At 52.0% G+C, this 22,710-nt stretch overlaps 1 protein-coding gene across 4 annotated transcripts in view; it reads left to right on the top strand.

The window, feature by feature from the left end:
- Positions 1–3,835: 3,835 nt before the first annotated feature.
- The window catches only part of SLC5A10 (solute carrier family 5 member 10), a 59,286-nt gene continuing 40,411 nt past the window's right edge, over positions 3,836–22,710 (top strand). For 2 of the 4 annotated variants that reach the window (XM_019541918.1, XM_019541916.1), the window contains exons 1-8: positions 3,839–3,969; positions 6,035–6,106; positions 6,536–6,640; positions 7,445–7,504; positions 7,829–7,933; positions 16,076–16,181; positions 18,139–18,219; positions 22,501–22,706. In XM_019541918.1, coding sequence (XP_019397463.1) covers positions 3,859–3,969; positions 6,035–6,106; positions 6,536–6,640; positions 7,445–7,504; positions 7,829–7,933; positions 16,076–16,181; positions 18,139–18,219; positions 22,501–22,706 — 846 coding nt within the window. In that variant the 5' untranslated portion in view covers positions 3,839–3,858. Of the gene's footprint in view, positions 3,970–6,034; positions 6,107–6,535; positions 6,641–7,444; positions 7,505–7,828; positions 7,934–16,075; positions 16,182–18,138; positions 18,220–22,500; positions 22,707–22,710 lie in introns of all 4 variants that reach the window. The other 2 variants (XM_019541914.1, XM_019541915.1) reach the window with 2 other exon arrangements.

Here is a 22,710-nt window from a genome sequence, read left to right as displayed (position 1 = left end):
GCAACAACAGTGGGGAGCCCAGCTTAGGTTTCAGGCCCTCTGCTTTTCTGCATTACAGAATGAAAACCCATGGCCGTCTCCCTCAAATCAGCAGGTCCATAAGGTAGGTAGTTACAGTGATCCCTCAGCAGGTCTGGCATGCTCTTTAGAGGGCACAGCTGGGCTAAACATATGTACTGTCAGCTTAGATGCTTGAGTTTCAGGGACCTGAAAACCTCCCACAGGTTCTGGCTATAACAACTGACACCCAGGTCCTGTTTTGGCTATGCAGTCCCAGCTCAAACCCTTTATCACCTTAATTAAATGCAAACTATGTTAACAAAATACTTGGGTTTCAAGATCAAGTGCTCAGAAATTAAGTAATGTCTCAGTTAAGTTTATACAGTCTGGGTTAAATTGGTGAGTTTCCTTTTTTTATACGTGAAAGGATGGAGCATCCTTGGTGATTTAAGCTGGTCAGACTTTGCATACGTTGGATAGTGGAAACGTCAGATTCTAGTTGCTAAGCCTCTTATTTTCCTAGGTTTGGTAACTTTTTTTCCCCCAAGGATTTAGAACATGGGTTGAATTTGTGGTGGTAAAAGGCGGCATGTCCCTGATGCACAGCCCGTTTGCTCCATGCTGAATTTCAAGTTCCTATTCCAAAGCAGGGGACCTCTCTCAGAAAAGGCCTCAGTATTTTTAGTACTTGTAGAAATGCTGAACCTCAGCCTCTTTGTCTTCCTTCCTTCTGTCCAAAATCTTCAGCTTGAGGCTGGCACACATGCTGGGGGGCACTTCAGCTCAAATGTTACAATCAGGCTGGCAACAGGGACATCTTCTATCTAGGAAGTATTGTGTAAAAATAATAGGTGGTGCTATAATAGACTGATCTGAAACATGTACTGTCTTGTGCTAAATTCTGGATCTGGAGTTTGAGCTCCCAAGTTGTGTGTTTTAGGATTTAGGGTTTTGTTCTGCTCCATTACAGAAAGACTGTATTTTTGGAATTTGAATTCAGGGGTGTTCTGGGTCAGTTCCTAATTTCAAATGCCTGCCAATGACAGAGTCCTTTTGGCACTGGCAAAAATAGAAGTGATTAACAACCTTTGGCGACATTAACAAAGGAAAACAAAGTGAGAAACGCCTTTCTATCATCCAAGGGCACGAACAAACTTTTGCTTGGCTGCAGGATGGCTGCTCCATTTGCCAACAGTCAATCCGTTGTTATTTGAGTTGCTGAGGAGCTATCTGCTTGCTTAACAAAATAAAACAATCCCCTAGTGTCAACTCAAACATTATTGTCCTTTCTGATAATCCCAGGAAGTTATGTTTCCATAAGGCTGTTATCTTATCCGTAAAGTTGATTTCTGGTGTTTCCTGTCTAGAAATACATGTGCTACATGTAAATGTTGAAATACAATATGCTTGCCTTGGTTATACTTTAACACTAGTAGGTTATTAAACCATCAAGAGGTGTTACTAGATACACTAAGATGACATATTAACATCATAGGGCTCCAAGAAAAAATCTAGGTTAAACTGTAATAGGTCAGCAGGCTTGAGGACTTAGACTTTAAGGTCAAAAGCACTCGGCATTTGCTGATGTGAGAGCATCCAGAGCTTTATCAAGTTATTAGGAAGATGTACTGTGAATTTATTCAAGTCACTTATGGTCATTATAGCAGTGCAACCCTTATGCCATGGTGATGTATGTCACCTCCTTTTTAAATAAAAGGGTGTCACTTAGCTAAGCAAAGTGTAATTTGACTGACACTTGGTATAGGATGCACTGAAAGCAAATGCCACGTCTCACTGTTTTCCCTTTACTCAGGTGCTTTGAGAATTGCAAGGGGCTTCACAAACCAGCAGTGATAATATTTTGATGTTGAGCAAACTACCCACTGTGAATAAGGTGTGCGGCAAGGTTACACTTGGTAGTTTCTGGCAGGACATGAAGAATATTGTACCCGCATGTGAGGCTCAAGGAGCCTGGTTCTTTAACAGAGGAGTGGCATTTGTAGCCTTGCCTTATTGAAAGACTTCAGCTGGAGTAGAGAAGAGAGGCAGGCATGGAGATAATTCATCTGCTTTCCAAGCAGCCTGAAGGTGAGATGCAGGCTGCCGGGGTTTTCTGCTGTTCTTCCATGCTAGAGTTGGAAGTGGTTTTCAGCTGGGTGTTAGTGCTGTCTCAGTGTGTCAGCCTATGGGCTCTGTTTTGGCGCTCTGCGGTTTTATAGTCACAGCTGAGTAGAAGAGTCCTGTTGCAGAGGGAAGAAAGTGCAGCTGCTTGCTACAGTTATGAATTTGAGTCTCACTAGGCACGTAGGAAGGCTGCCCTCAGCCAACTTGGCTGTCTGTGGGTACCAGGCCACTTGGTGATTGCACATGATGTTCCTTGTGTGCTTTTGCCCACAGAAACCAACTTGTCCTAGTCCTGCCAGGCTGGCGGGCTGGTAGGTTCAAGAAGTCCTTTGACCTTCTAGATCAGTGGGGACCAACCTTTTTGGCAGGCATGCCACAAGTTAGCCCTGCACCTTTCTCAAGTGCTACTCCAATCTCCTTCCCTTCCCTGATTCACTGCTCTACTTTCTGCTTCTGAACTGATCTGCTGCTCCCCTTTCTGTATCTCTCACTCTCCCCTTCCTGATCTGCCACACACACACACACACACTCTCTCTCTCTCTCTCTCTCTCTCTCTCTCCCCCTATGTCACTTGTGGCATGCATGCAACAAGTTGCCCACCCCTTTTCTGGATCAAAAAGCTGATTTTGGGGCCTTGTCCCTTTCAACACAAGTAGTAAGAACCATATATGTCATTTTTTATTTCCCTGTCAGGGCCCAATGCCTGGGTGTTGTGGGTGAAGAGAAGTTATCTTGGTGGTTGCTGCTGCTGCTTGCTTTGCTTCAGCTTTTTGTGATATGAAAATCACTTCCATGGTAAATCTTTCAACCGCAGGATGTCTGGCTGGAAAGAGACATGTGATCCAAGAATCCAGGCCAACACTTCTAAACCATAATGTCCATGGGAGCGTTGCTTTTCCACACCTACAGCTCTCAGTCTATTAAAGACTACAGATATTCAAGGGCCCCCTTAATGTGCCCCCATAGCCTTGAGGGAACAGCCTCTTCTCTTCATAAATGTTTCTCGATAAAACCCCCATTAAATTGGTCCTATAGTTTGGAAGCTTCTGTCTTGAGCTGATTCTCAAACTTTATTGTTGTATAGCTCTCTGGGGGAAAGGAAGCTCATGGGCACCTATACAATCCTGTAACATCTTGCTCTGTACATCAAAGAGATGGACTCTGGGCAATGGAGAATCTAAATACAATGGTATGAGTGCCACTGATTTCTTTCAAACTTCTGCTTTAGTTTCAGGTTATTGGTACTTGCAATACCTCCTTTGCCCATTTATGAGCCTTCTTCCTTGTGCAAGGAATGAAGGAGAGGATGACTATGCCTCGAGTAGCCTACAGCCTGTTTAAAGGAGGAATCTCTGGCTCGATACTTGAGGAATGTCTCCAGGATTATTACGTAGGACCATCCGCCTTCAAACGTGAGCATATGTGGAGTCCTTTTACCTTCTGTTGTTTGCAGCAACCAGAAATGGTATGTTTATGATTCAGCAGCTGCCTAATTTACTGGACTTTGCTGTGGGTCCCTGAGCAGCCATACACTAGGAGGAAAGGGGTGGGAGGTGGATGCCAGGCTGCACTTTGACTACCAGTCTGTCCACACAAGCACCTTCACAGAGTGGAAATCGCAGCTTTGCCTGGTTTAATGATCAATTCTCACCAGCCGCTAACAAGTTACTAAGTCAGTTATTGTCCATTGGATCCTGTGGCTCTTGCTTGGGGCCAGGCTGGGAATGGAGGAGGATGGAGAACAATTCCACGACTGGATCCTTCCTCCCTCTGCAGCAGTTCAGCGTGGCTGACATTATTGTCATCACGGTTTATTTTGCCTTAAACATAGCAGTGGGAATATGGGTAAGAGGGTCTTTTGTTTCATTGGTTGGTGTGTGCTTTGGTCTGTGAAGCCTTTCTCTTTTCCTCTCTCAGGCAGCACTCAAACTAATCCGGAGCTGCCATTCTGAAATCCCTGCTGGTTGATGACTTTATTTTCCTCTTGCATTTTAGCCTCAGGCTTTCTCAGCTTGAGTCTGGAAGGTGCTGGGAGCACTTGGCTCCCACTGATTCCATCCGAAATGTTCCAAAGTGCTGTGCTATGACCAGGTCCACCCCACATAGCTTTGAATGAGGAGTCCACACAACCCAGTAGGCCAATGGAGAAGGGTTCCCTGAATGAAGAGGGGTTGTGAGATCTGGCTCTAGCTATTTGTGGCATAGTTTCAGAGTACTTAGATGGCTGCTGGAGATGCTGAACACAGCTCCAAGAGGCTTTCCATGGATGTCAGGACCTCTGATGATCAGTCCACCCCCGTGCATCCATGACAGCAAGCAGATGTGAAATTTTGGCTTACGGAAAACTTCTTCTGTTCAGTTTCCTCGTTGATTCTTGGCTTCTGGATTGTTGTGGACCCTAACCCAATAACTGATGCCAGACGACAGGAAAACTAAGCCCAGCTGGAGATTTAAATCTTCTCACTAGAGAGCCTCTTGCTGTGACACACGAGTTGAGTTTCCAATACTACCCCCTCTGAATGGGAAACCTGATGGGAAGCAGTGATAAGATCTGGAGAATGCCCTGCTCTGTGGGCAGGAGAGCCCCCTCAGCCTAGCATTGCTTCTCTGGGTGGGCTTTCAGAGCCTGCAGCTTTTGGGGCAAATGAAAGAGGTGGCTGGGTGGAGCCACTGAGATACCTGCTGTTTCTAGTGCTCCTGGTGCCACAGGAGCATTCTCACCTTTCTGGGACCACAGAAGCGCTCTCACTCTTTCTTAGTAAGACTGATATAGTACAGAACATTTTGTGGTGATTGCATTCTCGTTCATAACTGCATTGCCTTGACTTCCAGCCCTGGCACACTGAAATGAAGTCAGGTTTTCTGTTTCAGATGCTTCTGAGCAATGTATCCCTAGGATCTGCTGATGTTATTCCCAATGCACCCAGGACTATGTTACCTACCTATCTCAAATTACTCCAGCATCTCTTAGCAGTCTGCACTGGCTGTGAAGCAGCTCTTGGACAGGTTGTTCTTGGCAATTTCATGTATAGCTTGGCCTGTGAGAGCTAACAATTATCTCATTGCACATACTGATCAGCGCAGACCTGGGGATGTTCGGAGGATGCTTTGCAAATTAAGCCTGTGCTTACGTGTTTGATGAGATTAGGGTGAGAAGTCTCAGTGCCTTCTAGGATCAAGCTCTTCTGTAGGATGAAATCCACTTGAAGTAGACAAGGATACCTCTGCTTGGTTCTTCGCAGCCACTGCATCATGCATGGGCTGTGATAAAGAACAATGTTGCTGCTGAAGCAGCATGTACAGCCTGTCCTCTCTCTCAGGCTCAGTAATTAAGCCATGCACACCTGTGTGCACGCATGCTCCCTGGAAATGGCACTGTAACTTATGCAGGAAGACCTGAGACTTATGGGCACATGTCCCTCTGCCTCTTGACTTGAAGGGGAGTCTCTGTACTCCCTGGACTGGCATTGGGAGCATGATATATTACCCACTTCAGTCCACAGAAAGATGCACATTGGCATATCTTAAGAGCTCTCTGCAGGATGTAAGCAGGCCTGGCTCTAGCCATTAGAGGCAGCAGCACCTGACCCCTGTCTCAGTGGCCCGTAGTTGGGGGCCATGGAGGAAATGTAGCTTGAGCTGGCAAGGGGTTAGACCCCATAGCCAAGCCCCCTACTCAGCACTGGGGGTTGGATGTACCCATCCTCTTGGATTCCCTGTCTGAGAGGTTCTTTCTGAGCTGCTCTTGTTCCTGACGGGCTGCATCCTGCTCAGGACACTGCTGCCGGCTCACATCTCTGATGCAGATCTTGTCACTTGTCCAAAGTCTTCTGCCTCTGGGTCATGTGCTGGGATGGGTCTGCAGGAGCTGGGCCGGGGCCTTCCCATGCTAATGTCTGTTTCCTCTCAGTCCTCGTGCAGGGTAAACAGGAACACGCTGAGTGGCTACTTCCTTGCGGGCAGGAACATGGCTTGGTGGCCTGTAAGTAAATGCCATCTCCCTCCCTTCCACTTCCACACAGGAGGATGGTTGGCAGGTTCAGGTCCCACATCCAGGGGGTCTGTGGCAGAGCAAGTGCCCCCAGGAAAAAGAGAGCAGTGAGGCCTCTCTTGCCGGTGTGGACGGAGGTCTGCCATGCTGGGTGATTGTCCCCACCAGTGCCTGTGGATGGGGCACACATTAGCCAGCTTGCACAGCACTGCCTTATTGCCAGGTGGGCTCTTTGCAGTCTGCCAGGCATCGATGCCTGCTCAGTGCCATCCTGGGTAGCCGCAGCCCTGCTTGAAACCAACCCAGCTCTGTGGTTCCACTGTCACATTGGAGCAGGCTTCTGTAAGCTAGTCACTGCCAAGAGGCTGCTGCCCAGCTTGGCCGCTTGCACCAACGGTACTTCTTGTTTCTGGTTTGTAGATCGGAGCCTCCCTCTTTGCCAGCAGCGAAGGATCTGGGCTCTTCATTGGGCTGGCAGGGACAGGAGCTGCAGGGGGCATCGCCGTCACTGGATTTGAGTGGAATGTAAGAATCCCTTCATGTTATTAAGCAGGTTGTCACTGGAGCCCCCTGGGACAGCAACCCCTGCCCTACAGAAGGGGTCACCTGACTGTTTGCAAGTAACCCTGCTGGGGCTGAGAAGAGTTAATGTGTCAAGGGAGGAGGATGACATGGGGCATGGACACACAGCACGCTTACTCTCAAATTACGCCCACCCCTACGTGGCCAGGCACTGAGGTAGCGCCTGCTTTGGGCAGCCCATCTGAGAGTGCTGGCTGTATGTGCTCTGTACTGCAGAGTACATGGACTGTGGGATGAGATCTGGGGTAAATTACTCCAGGATAAATGTGTCATGTGTCTGCACCCAGTTTGTCCCTGTCACTGGTTGGTCTGCATACGGCGTGCTGGGATCAGCTGAAGAACCCAAGCCTTAAATTCTTGCGGAGGTCCCATGTCCAACCTTGCAGCCATCTCCCAGGGCAGGTGATTCCACAGTGATAGGCTAGTAGCCAGTCTGCTGGTTTTCTGAACATCACCTCCAAAGGCTTCCCCTCCAGCATAAGGCCCTGGGCACTGATCCTCTCAGTCAGTGCCCAAAAAGGTCACATGAACACTTTGTAAGAGCAAAGCCAGGAGCTAAGGACTGGGGGGCAAGGGGGTTCTGTCAGGCCTGGGTAGCTGGCCAGTTCACCCCTTGAAGCCAGTGGGAGTCACAGGTCTGTATTTAAAAGCAGGGCTGGGCCCAGGTCAAGCCAGTGGTGCTTAAGTCACAGCCCCTTCTGCAGATGGTGCAGCAGTAATTCAGGCTTTGCTCCTGGTTCTCTGTAGGCCACCTATGTCCTGCTGGCGCTGGCATGGGTGTTTGTGCCTGTCTACATCTCCGCAGGGGTAAGTGCACCCTGACTCCCCTGTTCTCATCATTGGTGACTCATGTGCTGCCTCTGGGGTCATGCAGAGACACCCCATGCAGGACCTGGCCCTTTGCCTCCTGTGTGACCCTCTTGTAATAACCCCCTTCTGCCTGGATAAGTGGGAAAGCATCTTTTCCTATCCCCTGACCCCTGGGGGAGGTATCCCAAGAGTTTCCTTTAGCTGTCCAGCATCCTCCTGGCACTTTTCATCTACCTCCCCTGTATCAATTTGGGCTGCAGGGTCCTTTAGGTAAGGCTGTGGTGCCACGCGGTGACTGTGCTCCTTGTTTCCCTGTCTCAGATCATCACTGTGCCTGAGTACCTGCAGAGGAGGTTTGGAGGCGAGCGGATCCGCACATACCTCTCGGGCCTCTCGCTTCTGCTCTCTGTCTTCACCAAGATATCGGTGAGTAACCCCCAGCTGACTGTTTTCTCAATGCCTGTGAAACTCCAGGTTTGCTGGACTAATGTTGGCCTGTGAACCCCTGGGCAAAGGCCACAGCAGCAAGAGCATCTGTGTGGTGGTGGCCTCTGGGAGTGTATTTGATACCCAGCAGGATCTCACATCAGTGGCAGCCTGGAAACAGCAGGATAGGATAAAAGCAGCTGCAAGAGGTGTCAGGGGAGGCAGAGCCCGGAAGTGCTTCATATGTGGTTGGAGGAAGGACCAGCATCCAGACAAGCCCCACATGCTGAGGACTAGCTGGCCTCTGCAAACAGCCCCCAAGCCTGGACCACATGTGCTGCCCCTGGCAGGCTCTCCAGCACAGATGTTTCCTGCAGGGCACGTGTAGAAAGGGCCCATCACATTTAGCAGGGAAGAAGAAAATAGAGCTTGAGTGGAACTTACCTGTGAACTGAAGGACTCGAATTCAGGAGTGAGCACCTTGGGCTTGGTTTTGTTGTTATGGAGTAGGTGAAGGGAGGGTTGGTGTAGTTTATAGGATGTCCCAAGCACCTTAAGAAAAGGTGGGTTCTCTGGGATTTTTCCATTGGGAGGTGCAGCTTGGGCTTCATTTCAAGAGCTTTCTAGCTGTGCTAAGAACAACCCATGCTTCTCTCAGCACCCTCCTTGGCACCTTAGCATCCTTAGTCAGGCTGGAAGGGACTTCCAGAGGTCATCTAGTCCAACCCCCTGCCTGAGGCAGGATGGCAAGGTTTTCTCTTTAGCAAGGCTTTCTTCAGTGCTAACTCAGCTGTGTCCCAGTGCAAAGCACACAGGGGCTTGCAAAGGGACCTGGGGAGCTGCAGGTAGCAAAAAGGCCTCTGGTCCTGAGCCTTGTCAGTTCTGCATGGGAAGAGAGCCCTGGCGCAGTCTGGAGGGACGGGACATGCTGTAGGAAATGAGTCTGTGTGGCTTCCGGGGCTAGGGGCTGGGGGGCCTGATGCATTGTCTGATAAGGTCCTGCCATGAGACCGGGAGAGCAAGGGATGTGGTGCTAGTGTTGCAGAGCTAGAGGCAGACTGGTGCTTCTGGTCCAGCAAACTAGTTCCCCACCAGGGGGTGCTTGGAGCCAGCGGGTGCATCCCTGGCTCTGTCCTGTAGACTCCAGCCTGTTTCAGGAGCTCTCTCCTTCCCTGCAGGTAGGCTGCTACTTTTCCAGCTTGCTCTGAAATGCTTTGGCTGTTGAATCTGCTTCCATGCAACACAGCGTTAATTTGGAGCCTGCATCCAGGCAATGGGATCTTCCCTGCCCTGTTCAGAGAGACAAAGAGGGCAGCAGCTAGAAAGTCTTTAAAATAATGCTTCAGTTGTTTGTCATTAGCTGTGTTGGATTCCCTGGCACTGCAGTAATGCACCTGCCCTTCTGCAGGGAGCCCAGCTCTCCAATGGGAAAAGACACTGGAAAGCAAGCATGGGATACTGAAGAGACATTTCAGCCTGGCCTGGTACGCTCCACCTGTCTTGGCTGTCAAGAGAGTAGGGCTCTACTCCCAGCTCTGCCATTGACCTGCTGCATGGCCTTGGGCATGCCACTTTGCTCTGGGCTCTTGTACCCTTTGACTGGTTAATCTGCAGGCTAGCTGGGGTGGGGACTGGCTCTCACTGTCAGTCCCGCCCTTGGCTCAGTGGGGCCCTGACCTCATTTGTTACCACCCAAGAAATGACCATTTAAATAGCCCCTCATCATCAATGGATTCAAAGCCAGATTGTCATTTGTGCTGCTGAGAGCATCCTAAACCAGCAGGAGCTGGTGGTGCTCACCAGGTAGCTCTGCTCCTTGGCCCTTGCTATGGACTCCAGGGCCTGGTGTACTGCTGGGGTGTTCTGGTAGATAGAGGTGTCAGTTCCTGGCTCTTCATCACTCATCGCCATTCAAGATCCCACAGCAGGTTTCCAAAATCAAAGCTGGTAGCAAGAGCGGCTGGCCACACGCCACTTCGGGGGATTGCTTGCTGGCTTCCTCTGTCCTGGGGCTTTCAGCTGGCTCTATTATTTCTTGGCTTAGCCTAGTTCTGGAGTGTTGCTTTCTTCTGTTAAGTAGCAGCTGCTCTGTCTCACTCCAGAGCTGGAGGCACTGCAGTGATGGTGTTGTAGGTGGAACACCAGTTAAATATGGAAGTGAGAAGATGATTACCTGACCCATCGCAGAATCATCAAATCATAGAAAATAAGGGTTGGAAGGAACCTCAGGAGGTCACACCTAGTCCAACGCCATGCTCAAAGCAGGACCAGCCCCAACTATCTCATCCCAGCCAAGGCTTTGTCTAGACGGGTCTTGCAAACCTCCAAGGATGGAAAGTCTACCACCTCTCTGGGTAACCTGTTCCAGTGCTTTACTACTGTCCTCATGAGAGCTTTTCCTAATATCTAACCTAAACTTCCCTTGCTGCAACTTGAGTCCATTGCTCCTTGTTCTGTCATCTGCCCCCACTGAGAACAGCCCAGCCTCATCCCCTGCAGGGATTCATAGATATTAGGGTCAGAAGGGACATCAGCAGATCATCAAGTCCGACCCCCTGCCCTGGTCTGGAAAGAGCGCTGGGGTCGGATGAGTTGAAGGCTGCTAACAAATCCCCCCCCTCAGCCTTCTCTTCTGCAGATAAAATAAGCCCAGTTCCCCCAGCCTCTCCTCACAAGTCATGTGCCTCATTTTCCTCCACTGGACTCTCTCCAATTTGTCTACATCCTTTCTGTAGTCCCTCTGTATCTGCCTGGCTGTTGTTTTCCTGCAGCCCTTGGTCCCTCACATCTTGTCTGTGCAGTGTCCAGGAGAAAACTCCTTGCTGCTCTTAGGAAGCTGGTGGAAGAAGCAGAGAGAGAGATGCCATAGGCTCTGTACCTATATAACTTCCCTCACTGCACCTGTTATGGATCCCAAGGAGAATTGTCTGTAGCCGCTAAACCTCTTCAATCCGGCAGTGGAGTGGGATCTTCAGAAGGACTGGCTGGCTGTTCTCAGTCCTGGCACATCTTGGTCCATGTGGTGGTTGTGGCTCATGTCCTTATCACCAGTAGCGGTGTCCCTACATCTGCTTGTGTATTCTCAAGAGTGGGGTGCGTGCACCGCCGACAAGGCCCGGACAGTCTGCGCATGTGGGGCTGCACCCTCAGACGGACTTTTTAATGCTGTGCCGCGGAGCTGCAGATTCGGAGAGCTGCTTTGAAAACCCCTGGGAGGCAGATCTTCTGGACTGTAACACGATGGAGCTCGTCCATTTGGTCCTGCCTTTCCCCGACGGCGTCATTCAGGCTTGGTGCGGGCACTGGTTGCGTCCCAGAGTTTTCACAGCCTGGCCTCTCATGTCTCTTGGGAGTCCAAACCCATCAGGAGTAATTGTAATGGGGGGTTTAAGGAATATAAGAGGGAACCCCCAAGAACTTGAGGGCTGGGGGCTGTGCGATATGGAGTCTGTCTCCAAGTTGTCCCAGCTGCCCCCTCTTCTGGGGTCATTTCACCCATCATAACGGAGCAGGTTGCCGCATATTGAGGCTAGATTTCCCTTGGGCATGGATCACACACCTGCTGTGCACAGCTCCAAGCAGCTGTTGTCCTGCTAATTGTTCCTGGTTTTGAAGGGCAGAAGGGGACTGGTGTGATCATCTCACCTCACCTTCTGGACATCCCCAGTCTGAGAACCCCAAAGTTTATGAACTTTGCACCTTAATTGCATTGGTTGGATTTTTCTGGCCTTGCAAAGATCACAGCCACATGCCCCAAATACTTGCCTATTCTTCTGGTGTTTTTCTGTTCACCTGGGGTCAGTGCTTGAAACTGAGAGACGCTCCCTACATGGCCCACCCTATGCCTTTTCTCTGCTAAAGTGACAGCTTCTTTGCTTTGCTGCATTTCCCCAGTCTCTGAGTCACGCAGAATCCAGAAACTGGCTTCATCGGGGAGATTATGCTGGCATCTAACCCTGTTCAGGGTGGATTTGGATGCTGTAGCTGTTGTGATGGGCTGGGATGAATATCTGTGTGTAGAGAGGCAGAGCTGCCCTGAGATAAACTGATTCAGTCTTGTGTCACCAAATCCCCACAGCTGGGGCCTGGAGAGGTGGCGTTGTGAAACCAGCAATGCGCTCACCAAGGTGTTACCACCCTGTACCTTGCTGGGATTGCCCTGAAGCACGAGGGTCACTAGTTCTTCATTTTTTCCCCCTACCTGGTATCCTTGGAGATGCCACGTTGGTCTCAAATCCCCATGCCCCTAAGCTAATTAACAGTGTTTTCTAGAAAAGATATAGCCCCTCGTTCCTCTTCAGCCTGCCACATGCTGGTTCATTCAAGTGGCCAGCTCCCATCAGAGGTGCATGGAGGCTGCTTCACCATCTGGGGCTCACTCTCTTGGCTCCTCCGTGAGCCTGGGCTACAGTGCTGAAGGTGGACTTAGACCCTGTTATCCACTCAGTATATCAGCGTACAGCAGGGGCTCCAAATGAGCTGTCGCCGATGTGTTGCCCCCTTTAAATGGGAGATGGGAGCCCTTAAAAAGATCCACATGCCCTGTACCAGGTGGGCAGCCCATGCGAGCACATCAAGAGCATCAACTGTCTGTAACAAATTCCTCCATCTCACAGCTAATTCATCTGTTGCTGCCCTGGCTTTGCCAGCGTCATAGTGCTAAAGCTGTGAAATTCAAACCCTGCAAAGGCCCTTTGTGTCTTTTGTGAGGTGTTGATGGCATTGGAGAAGAGCAGGTTTCTCAATGAGGTCACTCAGAGGCAAGGAATAGTAATCCTCCTGACAGCACCAATGGGCTTAACTTCAAAGGCTTTTGCTCTCTTTTTATGACTGAAATGACTTGCTTCACGAGTGGGTCATGCCTTTTAATTAGCTTGTTTTTATATTAGGGACATCTTATGAACGAGTCAATCACATGCTCCTGCTTTTTTCTCTCCTCCACCCAAGCAAAATTAGAAGAAAGGGAGGCAGCAAGGCCATAGCTTCCTCATAGAGAGGGATTAGGATCACTTGCACATGGCTGCAAAAAAAAAAAAAAAAAAAAAAGCATTAAGAAACCCAAGAGGAGCAATTTGGAAATAGGATCCTGGGAGCTGGGCTCTTCCAGATGGGCTGGGGTGTAGATGGGGGAGCACACGGAGAGTTTGCTGGGGTGTTGGCCTGCAGGGTAATAACGAACTGAAGTGGCGTCAGGTGTCCTAAAGGACAAGGCTGCTCCTTCATAGTCGTGGCCCAGTGCTGCGATGGAATCACCGTTGGTGGAAGCTGTTGCCCCGCTGAGGTGCTGGGAGCAGATGGTGGGAGAGGACAGCCTGCCCCATCAGTGCTGTGGGCTGAAGCAAAGCCGTCACTTGAGTTGTGTTCCCAGAGGAGGGAGGCCTGTATTGTGGATGGTGCCAGCATGGCTGCTACTGCATGGCCTTCCTTGTGCATAATTTCAGCAGAGCACCCGAGGCCTGGATGAACTGGGGGGTCCTGGACTGGTCCAGCCAGAGCTGAGGAAATAAAGAACCTTAATGGAAACATGAATGAAAACATCCACTTCGAACAGGCCGTCTTCGCCTGGTGGGAACTTTCCAGTGGAAGGGTTGGCTTGGGGACATCAAGTGGTCATTCGTTCCATTCGGGAGTGTTGTGCAATTAGGGGCAGATCCCAGTTCTGTGACCCGGAGGGTCTTGGCACTGTGCTCTCCCCTGGACTGGGAGAGCCATGGGGGTGTGAGGTGGTTGTGGAGCCATGGCCTTTATCTGGAGTGCCATGGTCCAGATCTTGCTGCTGGTTATATGGGCACCGTCCTGGGATCGAATGTGGATGCCCCACCCTGAGCAAACCATGATGTGAGCCAGCGGCATGCTGGCATCAGGTCCCGCCCAGCTCGGTATTAATCTGGCATGCTCCCTTCATCCTTATTGTACTGGGAGCACAAGAACACCTTGGGGCCCTGCCTGGCTCGGTACAGATGGCGTAATGCTGGGACCCGCTGTAGGGCCCAGCCTGGGACCGCTCTTTGGAAAACAGGAGGCAGATCTCGATGCTCAGCAGTAGTTCTCAACTTTCATTGGACTCAATACAGCCCCCATTACACTCAAGGCAGCCCTTGGAAAATGCCGGCTCTTTGCTTTCACTCATCTTGTGATGACAGAAAAATAACAGAGCAGTTCTGTTGCAAAGAACTCAGAAAGGCCGCAGCAGCACTGACTGTTTGGGATGCTCTGGATTCCTGTCGGAAATCTCTGGGTTCATCTCCTAAATCATGCGTAGGTGTTTGCACACCTCACCATGCTAATAGCGTGGCAGCCTTGAAAGGATCTCACAGAGCCCTAGTGCCACTGAGGAACACTTAAAAGGTTTATCAGTTTTCTGTTTGTTCTCAGGCCACAGGGAAAGTAGAGCAGTTCCCATTACAGCTTCACGGCGGGCTGGGTGGTGATCACCTCCAATGCCTCCCTGGTACCAAACCTGTGCCAGACTGATTCAGAAGCCGGTCACCCATCTTCCGGGGCCAAATGTGGAGTGAGCTGCTATGGGGTTAGGGTGCTTTCATCCTCCCAACGCTAATATCAGGTGACAGTTCCCACATGACTATGTTTGATGGTTTGTTTGTGGGAAGCGTCCCAGCGAGGTGAAGGGAAGAAGATGTCAAGTGGAGCTGACTGGTTGGGCCTGGGTGGCTGTGGGCAGAGAGGAAGCATCAGCACTTGGAGGTGAAGGCCAGCAGTATCCGCTCCCTTTGCCATCACTGGCCTAGTTTGCATCTCCATCACCCAGATCAAGCCAGGTGTGACTGTGTAGGAAGATGCCCAATGCTGGGGTGTCTTCGTGTTGAGCTCCTGGGGTGGGTGATAGAGCCATCCAGGCTGGCTGGGGGGGTCTTCCTGTGGCATTTCTGGCTGACTTGAGGTCTGATTCCCTGTGAGGTTGGCACAGGGAGATATGAACTACCCCTCCCTCTTCCCTTCTGACTGTGGATATATCCCCACTACATTGAGAGCAGCTCATTAGACCCACCCCAGCCCATGTTCATCCCAGCTTGGGCACCGAGAGCAGTGTAGTTGCACCGACACAGCGCTCTCTGTGGCATGCACAGCTGGGTAAGTACCCAGGCAGGGAGCTGAGCTGTGCCATGGCTAGCCTGCTACCTGGGCAGGCTGGTTTGGAGGAACCACATTTCCATGAGCTGCAGTCACAGCAGTGCTTAGGCGATGCTCATGTGGATCCCATCTGCCTGAGATCCCCTTCCACCCCCACGTACTCTCCCACACACGTGAGGCTTCCAGCTCATGGCCTGCTGCCCCGACATGGACAGCCTGGAGCTCAGAAGCGTTCGGCAGCACCTGGCAAGGAGTGGCATCTTGGCAGCCCTTTCAAAGTTGATGTGGGTGCCAAAGGAACAAATCCAGTCAAGTAACAGGCAGAGTGCCGCCAGCACCCACCCCTTTCTACATTACTGCGTTGCTCACGCGTGCCTTGGGGGCTGGGGCGGCATGGAAAGATGGCAAGTGGGTGTGCTGAGCTGGTAAAACGGAGGAAAAACAGAGGCCTAGCTGCGTCTTCATGCTCAGGATGGCCCCGCACTGCCCTTCGGCTTTTTCTAGGTGTCGGGTGAGCTGTTGCTCTGCTCCCAGAGCTCCGGGTCTGTGCAAGTGCATGACGTCCGTAGCTCAGTGTGACTGGAAATCAGACTTCTGCCCCATCTGCTGTGCCAAGTGCCCCACTCCTTGAAGCACTGGCTGATGGGACCTGTTGAACTCAGGCCCTGCTCTGTAGGTCCTTCACCCCTCTTTTAGGACAGCGAGAAACATTTGAGTTAGCAGCCCTGAGTTTTCTTCCTGCTTATCCCTCTTCTGGGTGCAGCATGGTGACTGGCCATTAGAGCTCCCTTCTCCCCGTCCTCTAACAGGATGAATGTCAGCCGTGCTGTGAGCTGGCATCTCTGGCTTATTGCAGGCACATCAGGCGTGCTCTGCTTGCGCTGTAGCACGGGAGGAAGTTGCCATGCTCATGTTTGCTCTGTTTTGGCTGTTCCCCACTACCCCTGTTCATAGGATAAAGAGAAGTGCAGCCTCTAGCCCTGTCTCCATGCACCACCCAGCACCCTCATAGAGCCTCATTCAGACATGTCTGTGTTTTGTTTCACGCAGACTGACCTGTACTCCGGGGCCCTGTTTGTGCAAGTCTGCCTGGGCTGGAACCTCTACCTCTCCACCGTCCTGGTGCTGGTGGTCACGGCTCTCTACACCATTGCAGGTGCGTTGCTCAGTGGCTGGCGGAGAGAGGGGAGGCCGGTGCAGAGCAGAAAGTGAGCTGCATTTTGGCCCCCCTGTATCTTGTGCCCATGCTTGTGAGCCTGGTCAACTGGAGTGCTTGTGTGATGACCGCACGATGGGGCTCTTAACTTCTGGGAGCTTATTCTTTCTCCAGTGTGTGCTTTAATGTCCCTCTCCCATAAAATCATAGAAAATTAGGGCTGGAAGGGACATCAGAAGGTCATCTGGTCCAGCCCCCCTGCTCAAAGCAGGACCAGCCCCAGTTATACATGTACATCCCCATGTGCGCGCAGCCATATGAGTAATATCCATCATGGAGACGTTCCTATTTTTTGGTTCATAACAGGGTCTCGCAGCTTATCCCAGGGACCCCAGCTAACACACTTACCCACCAGCTGCCCTGCTTATGATAGTCCTTAATGGTCTTTGTCTGTGGAGCTCTTCACCAATGTTAACCCATTCATCCTCAGAAACTCTCATCTCAGCAAGATCAGGAATAAGTTGAATTATTTCTGTTTTATTGATGGAGCCGCTACAGTTGTTTTTCCAGTGATTCATGGAGTGCGGAGGTGTTGGGTTCAGAGCTGGGATTAGGATTCGTATCTTCCTTGTTCTCAGTCCCATGCTTGGACCCTTTGTTGGCCTCTCAATTATTGCCATCAGTGGCATGTTCCCTTCTTCGTCAGCTCCCGTGGGTGCACCCAGTGTACGATTTGGCGTGGGACCTTCCCGTCAGTCAGACAGATGCACCTTCCAAGCTGTGGTGGATTTTGCGACTCTAGTCTCAAGCAAATCGCTTGCATTTTTTTTTTCTCCTGCCTACAAAGCACATGGTAGTGCCGGGAATTTTACCCCAGGTTCAGGGACTGGGTGCGGCCCCTGACTCATGGAGCCATGAGAACATTTCTAAAAAACCAGGTCATCAAATCGGATGTTGCCGATTGTCTGAAACCCAGAAGGACCTGGCTGTGAGTCACTTGCCTGGGTTGCAGTCGGTTCATTTGTTGAACCATTTTCTTTACGGCTCAGCTCCTTTTTAAGCCCTTGTTTTCCATGAGCTGAATAACTCTGCTGTCATGAGGTGAGCTGTCTTGCATCAACGGCGAGGATGAAAAAGGACTGGTTGGCAAAGAGGGGATGAAAGGGCTCAACTCAACTACATGACTAATAGGGGCCCTGTTGAATGGGCAAGGTTGGGGTGGGTATAAGCTTCAGGAAGGGTGAGGAATTGCCCAAGGGAGCCTGAGGGGCAGAGATGGGATAATGGGGTGATGTTAATTAGAGGAAGGAAATAAATGGCTTGGTGACATAAGCATTTGGGCTGGAAGAGGGTGAGCAAGGGGATGCGGGAGGAGCCCATCTGCTGGAATATTTTTAAATGAGGCAAAGAAAGAAGGTCTTAATGTGGAGTCTTAGGGCTGAAAAGGACCTTGAGATCATCGAATCCAACCACAAGCCCAGCGAAAAGCTCCTGCTTCGCTGGCTGAAGGGGAGCAGCCAGGCTCTCTCTGAAGCACGTGCCTCTACTATGCCCCTGAGTCTCTCCTCCTGCCTCCTGGCCCTGTGTGCTGATGACTGGGCCTGGTGCTGCCCCTGCCTCGTGCCTGGAAGTCCAGCGACCTTGTGCCCTGCGCTCTGGCCCAGCCCGGCCGCCACCTTGAATCATGGCTTCTCTGGTTCCTCGAAGCCATTCCCCTCCCCCCTTCACCTCACGCCTGTGATCCCCTCGCTGCACAGAAGTGAACGGAGCTGGTCCTCCTGTTTTCCTTCAGTAAAGGCCTTTCCAGGCCCTGTCCTCGTTGGGAAGCCTGTGGTGGGTTGTGGCGGGCAATAACCCACAGACACATCTCCATAAGAGCCATTAGCTTTATTGTGCAGTTACCACAAAGCCCGCCCCTGGCCGAGACCCTGACGCCGTGCCCGTTTGTCTCGCGCAGGTGGCCTGGTGGCCGTCATCTACACCGATGCGCTGCAGACCCTCATCATGGTCATTGGCGCGGTCACCTTGGCTGTGAAAGGTAAGGCCCCGGGGTAGCTCAGACAGCCCCCGGCATCCCCTTTTCACTGATATAAATTAAAATCCCCCATGGGCTGTCATGGTGCCTAGGCTTCTTGCCAGCCCTCGGCCTAGGGGTGCAGTCCATCACTAGCGACCTTCCTGCTCTTTCATCCATACCGCCAGCCCTCCAGAGTATCCCCGCAGTCTGGGTTGGAGGGAAACCTGGAGTCAGGCGTTGCTCCGGGGAATTCCCCGCTGTTGGCTGGCGGGACCTGAGCCAGGGAGCAGCTTCCTTGAGGGACACACACGCAGCCACAGCCAAGGCAGAAGCGTCACCCTCCCACGGGGCTGCCCTCATGTCATTTCATTAAGTAACGGATGTGAGGATGCCGGTCTCTGTCGGGCCTTAATGGCTTTAGCCTCACGACATCCCGGTGAGGTAGGGAAGTGTCGTTGCTCTCCCGGCACAGAGGTGACTGAGGCCTGGAGCGCGCCCGAAGTCAAGCCCCTTCGTCGCTGACCTGGTGGCCAACGTGCTGGGCACCCACCGCATGCAGCGGAGCTGGCTGAGGCACCCAGACTTGAAAGAGGTTTGACCCAAGTGCCTTGCACACGGTTTCTCGAGGAGGAAGGAGCCAGATCTGCCGCCACAGCAGCGCTTTGTACATGCGGCGCCCATCGCTGGCTGGCCCATTTCCCACACAGCATATGTACACAGATAAGGCCAGCAATAGGAGAGGCCTTTGTGTTACTAGACGTGGAAGGAATATTCCCAACAGGTAGGGAATAGGAATAAAGCACCCATGCCAGAACTGAGCCAAGCAAAAGAGGCTGGCCTGCGTCTGCTGGTAGAAGTGGCTGAGGATGCACCCCTGATGGAGAAGTCGGAGCTGGGGGTGCCCCTGTATTGCTCAGCGGCAACAAAGGAGGTCCTTCAAGGCTCGTGGCCACCAGCGGGATCATAGCGGAGGAACAGCAGGAAGGCCTGTGTAAAGCTAATACTTATCCAAGGCATTCCTAGGGCAGCCCCTGCACGTGCTGTAGCTCTTTGCCTCTCTCTAACGACTGGATCATGCCAGGGGGGTGAGTCCAGGGCTATTGCCATGGGAGAGGTGCCTGCTCTTTGTTCTGAAGCCAGAGGTTCAGTCCCACTGGGATGTGGCACAAATGCTCCACGGCAGGGTCCTTTGTCTCAGGAGAGGCTGTGGATCTGGTGCGCCCCTTTGGGCTATAGACCTGATTTGCTTTCCCACGCAGCCACCTCTGCCGTGACGCAGTGTCTAAGTGCCGTAGCAGTCCAGGAGGATACAGCCAGGGCTCGGCTCTGGGATTGCTCTCGGCAGCGCCAGGGCTGGCTCACGTGTGCCAGGCCTGCTCAGCCCCTCAGCGCTGGCTGGGATGGAGCTTGCCTCTGCCCGCAGGTGAGAACAAACGTGCTGTCGTGCCCACGCCCTTGTTGTGGCTCAGTTACCATGGCACATTAGGATCATTCAGCACTTTTGGCATTCGCCACCCTGACATGCACCTGGGGGCACTTGCTAGCATGGGTGAGGGGGCCAGGGGCTTCACAGCCTCCTTCCCTGCAGCTGCTCTTCTTACCCAGCCTGCCTCTGGTTGCAAAGGCGGGTGTCAGCACTTGCAAAACCATGCCCTTGCATCCCCTGCAGGCCCCAGTAACCTAAATACGTCTGTGTGCTTCCTCTTGTGATTTAGCATTCGCTAGCTGCCCCTCCGCTATTAGAGTGCTCAACACCTGTGCGAACCCAGGGATCAGGTGTGCCTCTACCAGCCATGCAGGGAAGGTAGCCAGTGCTCCTGGCATGGGTTCAGGATGAGTTTGCAAATCCAGGTTCTGTCTGAAATAAGATGAGCCTATTTTCAGAGTGGCGCATTGCAGCTGCATGTGAGATGGCTGAAGTCCCCATCCCTGAACACGTCCCCCTGGGATGACATTAGGCAGGAGATGTTGATCATTGATCACAAAGCTGGAAGCTGGTTACATGGTGGGCGGATTGAAAGGGAAGGGGTCCAGGGGAGGCCTCTGGGCAAGAATCATGCTTATTTGGGGGGTGTGATCTTACAAAAGAGACTGTAACAGATTCAAGCCCCAGATGGAGGTCAGGACTCTTGGTCTCCCCATCCCTGCTTTGGGGAATTTGCCTTGGTTTCTTGCAAAGATAGATGCCACTGGCAAACTTCAGCTTTGCCTTTTGAGCATCCCCACAGCTCTAGGGTCTTTGCATCTGAGGTCTGGTGCAGGTCCGTCTCACAGGGTGAAGCCCATTCAGAGATCCCCATGCTGCAGGAGACCCTAGGGAGTGCAGAGGAGAAGGCCTGTGCCCATGGCTGTCATGTTACCTGAGGGTGACGCTTATAGAGCCCAGGCTGAATGCTCTTCTAAGCCAAAGTGTCAGTGCCTTGGAGCTGCGTAGCTACCTGGGCAGCCCCAGCAGATGCCAGGCCCTTCATCTCACTCTCAAGATCAGCTGCGGTCCAGAGGATCACTGCATGGGCTGGTAACCAGTTCACTTGGCACTGGGATTTTGGGGCTACCTGGGGCTGTCTCCTGTTCCATGCATTTTGGATGGGCACTTAAGAACACTGCCCAAGTAGACACCATCCCAGTGAAGGCCAGTCTCACAGAGGTGCCCCCTTAGATGGCACAGGAGGGGCTACAGACAAGAGGGGAAATGCCTGTGCAGCACTTGCCCAGCAGCCAAGGACCTGAGGTCATCCCAAAGCTCCCAGACTTGGAGCAGAGCTGGGGCCAGCTCCAGACCCAGCTCTGATTCTCGCTGAGCAGCAGAACGGCTGAGCAGAGGAAAAGCCCAAGAGGCAAAGCCCAGGGGCTTCCCTGCCCCACCCAGCACATTCATCTGGCTGGGCTGGAAGCCGCCCTTCTTGCATGTCTGGGCTTGGGCTTGGCCCAGCCCTTGATAACGGGGTTGCTTCCTCCAACCAGCCCACTCTTCCCCTCCACTCTGGCACCCTCCTCCCCTCTGGTAATGGCTCATGGTGAGTATGTGGTGCCAACACACCTGCCATGCCCAGGGTGAGAGCTGCCAGGCCAGGCAGACGTGTGTGCAGATCAGCTATGCAGTAAAGGTTGGGGGAGACAGAGAGGCTGGTGACCAGTATTTTCTTCCCTTCCTCTGGAAACCAGGTGTGTTGCCTTCCCAGAGGAGCTGGGGCCAGATTCTCCTCCCAGTTACACTAGCCAAACTCCCCAGCTTTAATGGAGCTGCGCTGGTGCAACTGCAAGCAGCATCCAGTGTCCATCTTGCCCTTCCCTCTCCAGCGCAAAGAAGAGCACTGAGCCTGGATACCCGGCAGCATCACATGCGGCGGCCCAGGGCAGTACAATGCCCATAGCAGTTGTAATGCTGCAAGGTAGCTGCCACAGCAGGTCTCACTGTGGGAGAGGTGTGGAGCCTGTGGTCAGCAATGGGAGCAGAGTGCTTGTGTGTGCTTTCCTGTTTATACAGCCGGGCTGACTTGCTCTTGCCTGCCTGTGGCATGCAATGAGCTGTAGGGCTTGCATCCTTTTCACAGGCCTGATGCCACTTCCCATAAAGCCTGAGGATGTGAGGTTTTTTTGGTTTTTTTTTTTCCTGTTTTTTTTGCACCGTTCCTGGAAATACCAGGTCAATGCATGGAGTGGATGAAGCAAGCTCCATTTCCACCACCCAGCACCAACAAAAAAAATCTGCTCAATATAGACCTCCTATGGAGAACATATTAGAGACAGTCACCTGCCCTGGGGAGCCCACCTACGTGGTCACAGAGCTTCCCCTGTCAGAGTTGTTATTGCGCTTATTTGCAGCTGCCCAGCTATGGTGATGGGGCCTGGGAAAGACGTCCTGCCCCAGAGCCAGCAGCATCTCAGCCTGTCATAGGTCATGCCAGCTCCCTCCATCACCTGCCCCTTACGCTTCCTCAGGGCTGCCCCAATTCCCCGAGGACCTTTGTGCTTTAATACAAGCAATGCTTTTTACAGTACAGAAGCAGGAAAGGGGACATTCCCAGGAGCCCCTGGGACATAGGGTATATCCTGAGAGATAGCAGCAGTCTAATAGGACCGGCTGTGCAAAGTGGTCCTGGAAGACCTTCCCTTTTAAATAAGAATATGGTGCCATCTGACAAGGGGAGGGCATTGTAGTGGTTCTGCCCTCTCAGGAAAGCAGAGTAGGGAGGGAGGACATGTTCTCAAGGGGCCATTTGTGATGGTTTTCATCTGATCTACTCAGTAACCACATTTTAGTTTGCCCTGATGGGCCTCCCTCCTTTTGTTTCCTTCCAGCGTTTGGTGAGATTGGAGGGTACCAGAACCTAGAAGAAGCTTATTTAAAGGCAGTCCCAGCCAAAATCATCCCCAACACCACATGCCACCTGCCCAGAGCTGATGCAATGCACCTCTTCCGAGATCCGGTCTCTGGGGATCTGCCCTGGACCGGCATGACATTTGGGCTGTCTGTCTTGGCCACATGGTACTGGTGCACTGACCAGGTAA

The sequence above is a fragment of the Crocodylus porosus genome, unplaced genomic scaffold (assembly GCF_001723895.1).
Source record: "Crocodylus porosus isolate Cpor-Errol unplaced genomic scaffold, CroPor_comp1, whole genome shotgun sequence".
Classification (NCBI taxonomy): domain Eukaryota; kingdom Metazoa; phylum Chordata; order Crocodylia; family Crocodylidae; genus Crocodylus; species Crocodylus porosus.
The sequence above is the reverse complement of the archived record's forward strand: the minus strand, read 5'-3'. Positions and strand labels throughout refer to the sequence as shown.